General features: G+C 42.0%; 1 protein-coding gene across 4 annotated transcripts in view; it reads right to left on the reverse strand.

Moving 5' to 3' along the window:
* taok3a (TAO kinase 3a) overlaps window positions 1-12,500 on the reverse strand; it is a 57,991-nt gene that overhangs the window by 12,938 nt on the left and 32,553 nt on the right. For all 4 annotated transcript variants that reach the window (XM_047818994.1, XM_047818993.1, XM_047818995.1 and 1 more), the window contains 5 exons: window positions 12,031-12,124; window positions 11,033-11,114; window positions 8,692-8,859; window positions 4,059-4,250; window positions 1,760-1,885 (listed from right to left, as the gene is read on the reverse strand). In XM_047818994.1, the coding sequence (XP_047674950.1) occupies window positions 1,760-1,885; window positions 4,059-4,250; window positions 8,692-8,859; window positions 11,033-11,114; window positions 12,031-12,124 (662 nt within the window). The remainder of the gene's footprint in view (window positions 1-1,759; window positions 1,886-4,058; window positions 4,251-8,691; window positions 8,860-11,032; window positions 11,115-12,030; window positions 12,125-12,500) is intronic.

Here is a 12,500-nt window from a genome sequence, read left to right on the forward strand (position 1 = left end):
GGAAAACAATCTGATGTCACTTTTCCCTCTGCATCCTGCGCTTTATAGCCCTCCTCTATCCTCTCTCCATCTTCTCTCATCTCTCCTCTATGTACTCTCGCCTCTCTCTCCTCTCTCTCTCCTCCATCCTCTCCTCCATTCTCTCTTCTCTATCCTCTCTCCTCCATCCACTCTCTCCGCTATCCTCTCTCACCCATCCTCTCCCTGCTCCATCCTCTCTTCTCTATCCTCTCTCTTCTCTATCCTCTCTCTATCCTTTCCCCATCCTCTCTCCTCATCCTCTCTCCTCTATCCACAAACAAAGAAAACCCACAGTCCAGTGAACACAAGAGGAAACAAAAAGATCCTAACAAAGAAACCGTGTCTCTCTCTCTCTCTCTCTCTCTCTCTCTCTGTGTTAAAATGATGTATATAAAGATCCCAAGTCTGCTGCAGGAGATGAAGTTATCTTCACGGATAATGTTCGAGCACAGACCACTTGTGTAATTGATGATAAATGAGTCTGTGTTGTCAGACAGCCGCAGTGCGTGTGTCTGCCTGTAGAGGGCGCTCACGCACCACTAAACCTCAGCGCTGAAACAGGTGACATCACCTCATAGACCGAGGGCTCTGGGATCGATTATCATGCCTTCCATTGATCCCAAACACGAGCGTTACAACAATGTGTAACTGAGAAAATCACACATTGGGAGTGACAAGTGATCTGGGATGTTTACAGCATGCATCCTGACCTGTCCGGTGTGTGTGTAGTGTGTGTGTGGTGTGTGCGTGTGTGTGTGTGCGTGTGTGTGTGTGTGTGTGTGTGTAGTGTGTGCGTGTGTGTGTGTAGTGTGTGCGTGTGTGTGTGTAGTTTGTGCGTGTATAGTGTGTGTGTGTGTAGTGTGTGTGTGTTTGTGTGTGTGTAGTGTGTGTGTGTTTGTGTGTGTGTGTTTGTGTGTGTAGTGTGTGTGTGTGTGTGTGTTTGTGTGTGTGTGTGTGTTTTAAACAGAAACACGCTCGGCTTTGTAAAGCCGCACAGAGATGAAAGTAAACAGAAGCTGCTTTTGTGTTTCAATGCCGTAATGATTGCTGATGAACAATCGCGCGCGCGGCCTATTGACCGTAAACCGTTGCCTTGACAACAGACACAAGCGCGCGCGTGTGCGTGCGCGCGCGGTGGGGATTTTCTTCGTGTCATTATAAAGCATCAAAGGTTCTGACCCTAATGTTTTTAAAAGTTTTAGTACATAAAAGTGAGCGACTTTAAACACGTTATAACTCGTTTATTGCTTAATTAACTAAACCTCTGACTACCTTTAATCTCAGCTGATGCCTTTATTGTTATTATTATTATTATTATTATTATTATTATTAATTACTATTGTTATTTATTATAATTACACTAATAATACTTATTATTATTATTATTATTACTACTATTATTATTATTAATATTATTATTTATTTACTATTATGTATTATTTATTCTTTTTTATTTTATGTATTATACCCATTACCTATTCTTATTATTATTATTTATTTGTTAATTAATTAATTAATTAATTAATTAATTATTATTATTATTATTATTATTATTACTAATATTATTATAATCCTTCAACTTAATATCTATAAAATGGATTGCAAAATGCAATGCAATCATCAACCGGGTAAAAAAAAAAAAAAAAAAAAAAGACCTTAAATTTAAATGCAGACAGGAGAAAAAGAGAAGGGAGGAGACAGCCGTAAAAGCAGCCGTGATGTAAGTGTTTGTACTCACCAGTGATGCGGACTTGATGGTAGCGAATCGTTCACGGTTTTTATAATTATGAGCCTGAGCGCGATCTGATGGTGAAGGTCGAATGTCAGAGTGGTGACCACCTTCATCACGGATATACGGATGATCCTGAACACACAAAAAACAAACATACTGCTGCTTATCTAGTTTACAGAAAAACAACAACAGGGAACAAATAAAAATATACAGGATGCTTGATGTGAAAATAAAATTCTCTACATACTAAAAAATATATATATATATATATTATTTAGTGTCTATAAAATAAGATTAATGTATTTTCTTGCTTCTTTTAATTTTTTTTAACTAACATTTTTCTAAATAAATAAATAAATAAATAAATAAATAAATAAATAAATAAATAAGCAAACAAACAGAAAAGGGAAATTTGAAGGACTTCACAAAATTAAATATCAGATGTTTGTCAATTATTTAAAAATAAACATCAGATATGTTCATCCAGCCCCGATGTACTACGTTTCAGTACTTAACATTATTTTACTGTGTTAGAAACCTGGCCAGAATTTTAGAGATTTGAGAGCATCAATTTTATTTGAAGTGATGACGGTGTGTATCATTATAACATTATTATACCTGCATTATTACATCATTTATAAATTAACAGTTCAGTTTTTATCATTTGTTTTTCTTTTTCTTCCCCCAATGCGGTTTTAACGAATACTTTTATTAGCATATTATTACTAATAAACAACTGAATCGATATTTTTCATGTTTTCAATTATTCATGTTTTCTTTTGTCTTGAACGACCGGTTTAAGAATTTCCTTATCGTTTTAAATCCACAAGTGATATAAAAAATACTACAGATTCTAAACTTAAAAGTATAAAGTATTTATGGTGTTTAAACTATTTGTAGTATCGATGCATTAACGTTAGATGTGGATTAGAAAGAGAAGTTCACTCGTTATAGAAATATCGTTCTGAATCGTCGATTAGGAGACGTGTCGCGCTCGGAAATAATCGTTAATTATTTGTCGGTCACGATTATTATAAACTAACAGTTTGTGCATTTCTTTCTTTCTTTTCTTAAAAATTTGTAAATCATTCCCATGAACATATGCCTGAATTCTAAACACTTAATTAATAAATTTTCTACCGATTGTCCGAACTTCTCGGGTCACGGGGAGCCTGTGCCTATCTCAGGCGTCATCGGGCATCGAGGCAGGATACACCCTGGATGGAGTGCCAACCCATCACAGGGCACACACACACACACACTCTCATTCACTCACACACTCACACACTACGGACAATTTTCCAGAGATGCCAATCAACCTACCATGCATGTCTTTGGACCGGGGGAGGAAACCGGAGTACCCGGAGGAAACCCCCGAGGCACGGGGAGAACATGCAAACTCCACACACACAAGGCGGAGGCGGGAATCGAACCCCCAACCCTGGAGGTGTGAGGCGAACGTGCTAACCACTAAGCCACCGTGCCCCCATATTAATTTATTAATTTTCGTTTGTTTTGTTGTTGTTTTTTAATACTTTTGCTGCTTTTTTTTATGGAAAAGTTCTTATTAATTCTATTATACTGTATCCTGAACTGTGTGAAAAGGTCAGCTAGTGATTTTGATTTAAAAAAAAGAAAGAAATCAATCGACGATACGTGAGGGCTTTGAAGACGGCGAAATAACGTAATAAACTGGTGTTTGTACATCTTACGCATAACGTTTCTTCCACCTGGTATTTCCGCTCCCACCTGTGCACACACACCTGCCATTAGAAGAAAGGGCAGGGCTTTTGTGTGTGTGTGTGTGTGTGTGTGTGTATGTTGTCCTTTTCATGGCATGCCTGAGTAATTATGTGCTACAGTGTCCCGCCCATGAGAAAGCCACGCCCATGCCGTATTCAGCGGAAGGAAATATTTGTACAACCGTTCTTTAACCTTCTCTCTCTTCAATCGTTATTACTTTTTATTTAAGAGAAGTATTCGGTACTGAGGTATGCGTGCATGTGCGTTTGTCAAGTCGAGTGCGCGAAATCTCGGCGGAGATTATAATTCGAGTGCGACAGACTATTTCAATATGCAAGTTTTATTACAGCAGAAAACGCTGCAGCCAATCGGAGTCCAATATGCGAACGACGGCCTTGACACAAACGGATTTACATATTTAAATAATATGTAAATCTGTGACGGTTTCTGAAAGAGTCACGATGTAGCATGATGAAACCTGCCATTTGTTATTCACAAGAGAGTTTAAGATGATGTGTGTGTGTGTGTGTGTGTGTGTGTGTGTGTGTGTGTGTGAGGAGACCTTTTTGTGGTGTGTGGAAGACTCGAGCGTACTCTCATACTCGTGTGGTGGTAGTGGCATCTCAGAGCAGGGGTCATCGTTACACTCCTGCAGGCTGTTGATGCTGCTGCTCTGACTGCCTGTACTGATGGACGTACTGGGCACGGAGTGATTACTGCCAACACTGTTCGCCTTACAGCCCTGATCTCCATCCTGTACACACACACACACACACACACACACACACACACACACACACACACACACACACACACACACACACACACAAAGAGACAGAGACAGTGAGGTAGTGCAATAAGCAATAAAGAAAGAAAGATAAAGGCAAAGGAGAGACAGGGGGCAAAAGAGGACAACAATAAATACAAAAATGATTTCAGATGGCATACGATATAAAAGAAGAAGATCGGTAGGTCATTGGTTCGAATCCCAGGTCCACCAAGTTGCCACTGCTGGGTCCCTGAGCAAGGCCCTTAACCCTCAATTGCTCGGGTGTATATAAACTGAAATAAAAACGAGTGTCTGCTAAATGCTGTAAATGTAAAAGGAGCAGATTGTGAGATAAGAGTGGGAAGAAAGCGAGCGAGAGAAAGAAGGAGACGAGCGAGACGGGAGAAAGAGGGATGGGCGATGGAACGAGGTGGCAAAGAAAGTAAACAGGAAGGATAAAAGGAATAGAAAAAAAAGGAATTAATTTATTAAAATAAATAAATAAATAAATAAATAAATAAATAAATAAATAAGACAATTCGAACGCAGACCAAAAGGGAAAAAAAAAGGAGCGAAAGAAAGCAAATTCAGGAGAAATAAAGACAGAACAGGCCACCAAAAGATGAGAAAGAAACAGAGAGAGAGAAAAAGGGGGGAAAAAGAGATATAGTATAAGAGAAAGAAGGTGCTGAGATTCGATGTGAGACGTCACTGAGGTTTTTGCTTTAACACGTGGCATCAGAGCGAATAAATCCTTCCCGGATGGAGCGACTGAACCATAAACGGGTAGAACGATTACTCTGACCTTTTAAATATCTGTCTCACATTCAGTGTAAATCGCTCCGAACCTTTACGGAACGATTCGATTACAGCCGCTACACGCGTCTGACCCGACCGCGGCGGTGCGCTCAGATCTGAACAGCAGAGATTAAAGATAATAAGAGTGTAATGTGAATCTGTAGCGAGAGTGAAGAGAAAGGCCAGAGCGGCTCGCTCCTGTCGTCCATTAGAGGGAAACGTCCCGTTATTAAAAGCTATTAGGCTTTAATTAGTTCACGATCCTGAAACGGTCGATGCGATAACACCATTACACCGCTTCGGTATTTTATCCGGAAGGACGTTGATAAACAACAACAACAATTAAAGCTCACAGAAAGATTAAAACTAGGTTCAGGATGACAAACGTTTAGTTTCAAAACACAGACGTTCTCGGACGTACGCCATCATTCGTTATTTACCGTTAGACACCTACACTCGTCGGGTCAAACGCCGAGCTCAAGGGCACCTCAGTCGTGGTATTGCCGGCCTGAGACTCAAACCCACAACCTTAGGGTTAGGAGTCAGACTCTCTAACCATTAAGCCATGACTTCCCCATTCGTCACTAAATACATCATGATGAAATGCGTTCATCTTCAGGCATCAACACAAACGTTCATTATTTACCGTCAAACACCAACTTTCATCACTGAACACTAATATTCACCATTATCATCTCTCATCAGACCCCAACACTCAGTATCATTCTCCAACAAACACCACCTTTATCAGTAAACACTGTACGGATCAAACACCATAGTTCACCACAGAACACCACTGTCGATCGTCAAACACCATCGCAGTGTCAGACACCTACATTCTCCATCTAACACCAACATTCGCCATCATTCTTCATCAGACACTTACATTCTCCATCTAACACCATAATTTGCCATCATTCTCCATCAGACAACAACATTCTCCATCAGACACCATAATTCGCCATCATTCTCCATCAGACACCAACATTCTCCATCTAACACCATAATTCGCCATCATTCTCCATCAGACAACAACATTCTCCATCAGACACCATAATTCGCCATCATTCTCCATCAGACACCAACATTCTCCATCTAACACCAACATTCGCCATCATTCTCCATCAGACACTAACATTCTCCATCTAACACCATAATTCGCCATCATTCTCCATCTAACACCATAATTCGCCATCATTCTCCATCAGACAACAACATTCTCCATCAGACACCATAATTCGCCATCATTCTCCATCAGACACCAACATTCTCCATCTAACACCAACATTCGCCATCATTCTCCATCAGACACCAACATTCTCCATCTAACACCATAATTCGCCATCATTCTCCATCAGACACCTACATTCTCCATCTAACACCATAATTCGCCATCATTCTCAATCAGATACCAACATTCGCCATCATTCTCCATCGGACGCCAACATTCTTCATCTAACACCATAATTCGCCATCATTCTCCATCAGACACCAACATTCTCCATCTAACACCATAATTCGCCATCATTCTCCATCAGACACCAACATTCTCCATCAGACACCATAATTTGCCATCATTCTCCATCAGACACCTACATTCTCCATCTAACACCATAATTCGCCATCATTCTCCATCAGACACCTACATTCTCCATCTAACACCATAATTCGCCATCATTCTCCATCAGACACCAACATTCTCCATCAGACACCATAATTCGCCATCATTCTCCATCAGACACCAACATTCTCCATCAGACACCATAATTCGCCATCATTCTCCATCAGACACCTACATTCTCCATCTAACACCATAATTCGCCATCATTCTCCATCAGACACCATAATTCGCCATCATTCTCCATCAGACACCAACATTCTCCATCTAACACCATAATTCGCCATCATTCTCCATCAGACACCATAATTCGCCATCATTCTCCATCAGACACCTACATTCTCCATCTAACACCATAATTCGCCATCATTCTCCATCAGACACCAACATTCCCCATCTAACACCATAATTCACCATCATTCTCCATCTAACACCATAATTCGCCATCATTCTCCATCAGACACCAACATTCCCCATCTAACACCATAATTCACCATCATTCTCCATCAGACACCAACATTCTCCATCAGACACCAACATTCTCCATCTAACACCAACATTCTCCATCTAACACCAACATTCGCCAACATTCTCCATCTAACACCATAATTCGCCAACATTCTCCATCAGACTCCCAACATCAAACCTCAACATCCTCCATTAATCACAATTAAACTGCCAACACTCACCAACAAACACCAACTTTCATCACTGAACACTAATATTCACCACTATCTTTTCTCTTCAGACCCCAACACTCAGTATCATTCTCCAACAAACACCACCTTTATCAGTAAACACTGTAAGTATCATCCATCGCAGTGTCATCAGCATTCTCCATCTAACACCATAATTCATGATCCAACACCAACATTCGCCATCGTTCTCCATTAGACCCCAACATTCTCCATTAGACTCCAAGATTCTACATCAAAGCTCAACATTCTCCATTAATCACCATTAAATTACCAACACCATCGTTCACCACAGAACACCACTGTCGATCGTCAAACACCATCGTGCGTCATCAGACACCAACATTCTCCATTTAACACCATAATTCATGACCCAACACCAACATTCGCCATCGTTCTCCATTAGACTCCAACATCCTCCATTAATCACCATTAAACTACCATCAAACACCAACTTTCATCACCGAACACTGACGTTCACGATCATCTCTCAACAAACACAATAATTCCATATTATTCTCCATCAAACACCATCAAACACCATCATTCACCATCAAACCCTCATTACGCAACACCGGTGTTATTCCTTGCACATCAACATTCTCCACCATTCATCATCAAACACCAACCTTCTCCATTAAACCCCAATACTCACCAGCCAACCCCGGCTTTCTGAACATCAACACTCCCCAACACTTATCCTCATACACCAACATCTTCGAACACTAACTCGCTTCACAACATATCAGCGTGTGCATCCGTAACTCGCTTCACGCGACAAACACGTGAGCCGCGTGAAGTAGCGGCATTCGTAAGAGACCTGAGGTATGAAGAAGACGTGTGGCGTGAGGGTTTAAGGGTTCAGACGTGCTCCTGCTCCGCTCGGCAACGATCTGCGGTAATTCCCGATAATCGGGTCCAATGTGTTCTCGCTCTGTTACCAAACAAAGTGCTGCTTAAACTTCTCAGAAACCTCAAGCCTCAGAATGTGATATTTTAACACCTCTTTAATACCTACCATGTAAAAAAAACGCCATGTTTGCAGGTAGCTCCTGGTACAGGGGGGTCATGCCATGAGCTTTAGTAGCACAGCACTGAGGTCTGTACCAGTGAGACTCGGACTGGAAGCTGCGTCTCTCACGAGAATCGAATCAAATCTAAAAAGACTATTTGCTATATGTATGTACGCTTAAGTCCCTACAGTATGTAGGATTGCTAGATAGTTCATAGAAGGTTCTTCTTTTTCCATCAGATCACTTCCTGAACATAATAAAGGCATCTAAACAAGTCGATTAACGGTTGGTTCTTCGCCTACCTCCTCCTCCTCCAGAGACTCTCCCATAGCACTGTTTTGTTTCTCCTGGTAGAGCATCTTCTTCATCTTGCGGTACTGCAGGTTGTCCAGCTCCCGCACGGCGTCCTTCGTCCTCTGGATGAGGTCCACCAGGACCCGAGGCGGTCGATCGCGACGAACAAAATCATGCTGAAAAACAAGAGAACCACGATCAGCTTTCCGTACGGACTAAGAGAAGGTACGGAGACGGCGTAAAGAGAAAAGGTTTAATATATTAAAGCATTTTATTGAAATATCCATCGACTGTCAAATTACATACATGTTCGAAATGCGTTTTTATGTATCCTGTAATATACAGAGCGACGATTCAGACGAGCAGGAGGATGACGCGTCGCTACATGCAAAACGACTTAGGGCAAAAACCATGAGCCAAAACCCAGTAGACCGGTAAGGAAGCAGCTTTGACAGCAGGCACCGACAGCCAGGATAATGGCCAAGAGGTCTATCGGCCTCCAGGTTGTCCATCGAGCGCGTCAGCTGTTCCAATCGGATATCTACGATAAAACTAATCTAACGGATTATCTATTTTGGGGCAAGTCGTGGCCTAATGGTTAGAGAGTCTGACTCGTAATCCGAAGGTTGTGGGTTCGAGTCTCGGGCCGGCCACGACTAAGGTGCCCTTGAGCAAGGCACCGAACCCCCCAACTGCTCCCCAGGCACCGCAGCATAAATGGCTGCCCACTGCTCCGGGTGTGTGTTCACGGTGTGTGTGTGTGCACTTTGGATGGGTTAAAGAACGAATTCTGAGTATGGGTCACCGTACTTAGCCGTATGTCACGTCATGTAACGTCACGTCACGAAAAAAATTTAAAAACTGGGGATTCCTACGATGGCCGAGAAGTGCGAAACACATTAACAAATCCGAAAACAAATGAACAAATCTGAAAACACGAGGACAATTCAGACAATCTAGTAAAGGTAGGTATAGTTTGTGATCGGGAAACTTACCGATCATCGGACGAGACACCTGTCACTCAAGGTATACATGGAGATCAACGGTCTGCCGCAGGGAAAAGTTGGAACGTGTGTGTAAACGTGTACGAAATGTATCGTCCTTACTGTGGATCAATTCTGTTATTTTCTTATATTTAAACAAAGAACTTTACACGTTACACATAAGATTCCATACCTGTATACCTTGAGTGACAGGTGTCTCGTTTCCCGATCACAAACTATACCTACCGTTTCCGGGTTGTCCGAATTGTCGTCGTGTTTTCGGACTTGTTGATGTGTTTTGTACTTCTCGGCCACAGTAGATTCCCGATCCCAACACATCGCAGGGGGTCTTGAATTATGAAGCGAGGGGTCAGATTACGATTTGAGAGCCGTGTGTTTGACACGATTCGTCCTAAATCTCAACGTGGGAATAGTTCTAGATGCCGAACTCCAGATGATTATGGAACTAGTCTCTTTATAAAGAGCTTGGAGGGGTCAAAGGGGTGGGTGGAGGGTGTGTGTGTGTGTGTGTGTGTGTGTGTGTGTGTGTGTGTGTGTGTGGCTTAGGGTAGTAGTAAAAAGAGAGAGACGGACAGAGAGGGGTGGAATACTTTACAACCAAAACCTGTCGTGTGACGTTACGTCATAGACGCCCCCCCCCTCCCTCGACTACATTACGTCGTCAGCAAACCCCGTTCCCAAACATTACGTCATAACCGAAACCCCTCTCCGGAGAACGTTCCGTCCTAAACGAACCCCTTTCCGAGAAAATCCCATCATGACCAAACCCCCTTCCGCTACATTACATCATAACCGTGTTGTTCTCGTAGCATAACTGCCAGATTTCTGCAACAGGAATCACTTTACTGCAGACCCAGAAATGTTTACGTTGGCACATGCAGCTAGGAGTTAAAAATGGATCATGAGGCGTACAGCGACGGTTTGACATAGCGAAAGCGTGAGAGCTTCCTCCTACGTTTCTCATCTGTGTCAGAGAGCGAGACTGGAAGTGTATCAGATGTACACATTCAAGAAAACACACACAGTTGTATTGACTTTCCACAGATCCCACTGCTACAGGAAATGAGTGGATAACATAGGCATCACTATGTTCTGTGGGTGGATCGCATGCGTGTGTGTGTGTGTGTGTGTGCGTGTGTGTTCCAGTGAGTCAGCGAGGACAGATGAGTAAGAAGCACACTGTCAGAGCAGGAAGCTGCAAATGATATGGTGAGGAGGAAGTGAGAGAGTGTAGGCGACTTGCTTTAACGTTCAATATTGAGCAAGTTACTCACACCTGTGTGTGGTGTGTGTGTGTGTGTGAGTGCGTGCGTGCTGTGTGTGTATTGTGTGTGTGTGCGCTCACTCGCAGGAGATCAGCTGAAGGGGGTCTGTCCTGAGGTAATTTTTGTAGGCAGTAATCCACAAAGCTCCTGAACGCATCCGACCTGCACCCAAAAACCAATAAACATTCACATACACACACACACACACACACACACACACACAAACACACACACAAAATCAAGTTTGATTTAAAATATTACCAATTTTGAACATGTATCAGGAAGAGTAGGCTGAAACTTAAATTATACTACCCATGATTCATTGTGTTCCCTATGTAGAATTAAAATTTTGATGTAATGGGCAGAACTGTGTGCTTGTGTGTACATGCAGGGGTGTGTTTGTGTGTGTATATACGTGTGTGTACTTGGTGTGTATACGTGTGTGTGGATACATGTGTGTGTATGTATACGTATGTGTATACGTGTGTGTGTGGTGTGTATACGTGTGTGTGTATACACACGTGTGTGTATACGCATGCGTGTGTGTGTATACGTATGTGTATACATGTGTGTGTGTGTGTGTACGTGTGGTGTGTATACGTGTGTGTGTATATACGCGCGTGTGTGTGTGTGTGTGGGTACGTGCGTGTGTGTGTGTGTATGTGTGTGTACACGTGTGTGTGTGTACGCATGTGTGTGTACGCATGTGTGTGTGTGTGTATATGTGTGTGTGTGTGTGTGTGTATACGCGTGTGTGTGTGTGTGTGTGTGTGTGTGTGTGTGTACGCATGTGTGTGTGTATGTGTGTGTATGTATATATGTGTGTGTGTGTGTGTGTGTGTATATGTGTGTGTGTGTGTGTATATGTGTGTGTGTGTGTGTGTGTGTGTGTGTATACGCGTGTGTGTACGTGTGTGTGTATGTGTGTGTATATATGTGTGTGTGTGCGTGTGTGTGTATGTGTGTGTGTATGTATGTGTGTGTGTGTGTGTGTGTGTGTATACGCGTGTGTATATATGTGTGTGTGTACGTGTGTGTGTGTGTGTGTGTGTGTGTATACGCGTGTACACTCACTCACCAGTCATTGGACTGCAGCGTGGGCGAATCATTCTGAGCAATGTGATATAAGGCACTCATAGCATTCATGTTGAACAGAGGAGGTTTGCGCTCAGCTACACAAAAAACAAACAAACATAAAAGATCAATTCAATAAAAGATAAATAAAAATAAAATATCATGATATATTTAAATGATAGAGTGTAGTCCTGGTTTTATATTCCATACAGTGTCTAAATACATTAACATACTGTGGAAAATTACAGCTCTCAATATATCTATATAATTACAGAATTCTCCAAATCTGATTGGTCAGAAAGCGTTGATTAATGTTCTATAACCGCAGCTCTGACATCATCATTCCTGTAGTAACGTCACCAACATAAACACGTTAAAGATGAGCAGTGAAGGAGTCTCCAGTGTCAACCGGTGTTTGATGGGGAACAATAGCGTTTTTTGGTGTTTGATGGCATTTAAATGGTGACTGATGGT

The sequence above is a fragment of the Tachysurus fulvidraco genome, chromosome 9, assembly GCF_022655615.1.
Source record: "Tachysurus fulvidraco isolate hzauxx_2018 chromosome 9, HZAU_PFXX_2.0, whole genome shotgun sequence".
Classification (NCBI taxonomy): domain Eukaryota; kingdom Metazoa; phylum Chordata; class Actinopteri; order Siluriformes; family Bagridae; genus Tachysurus; species Tachysurus fulvidraco.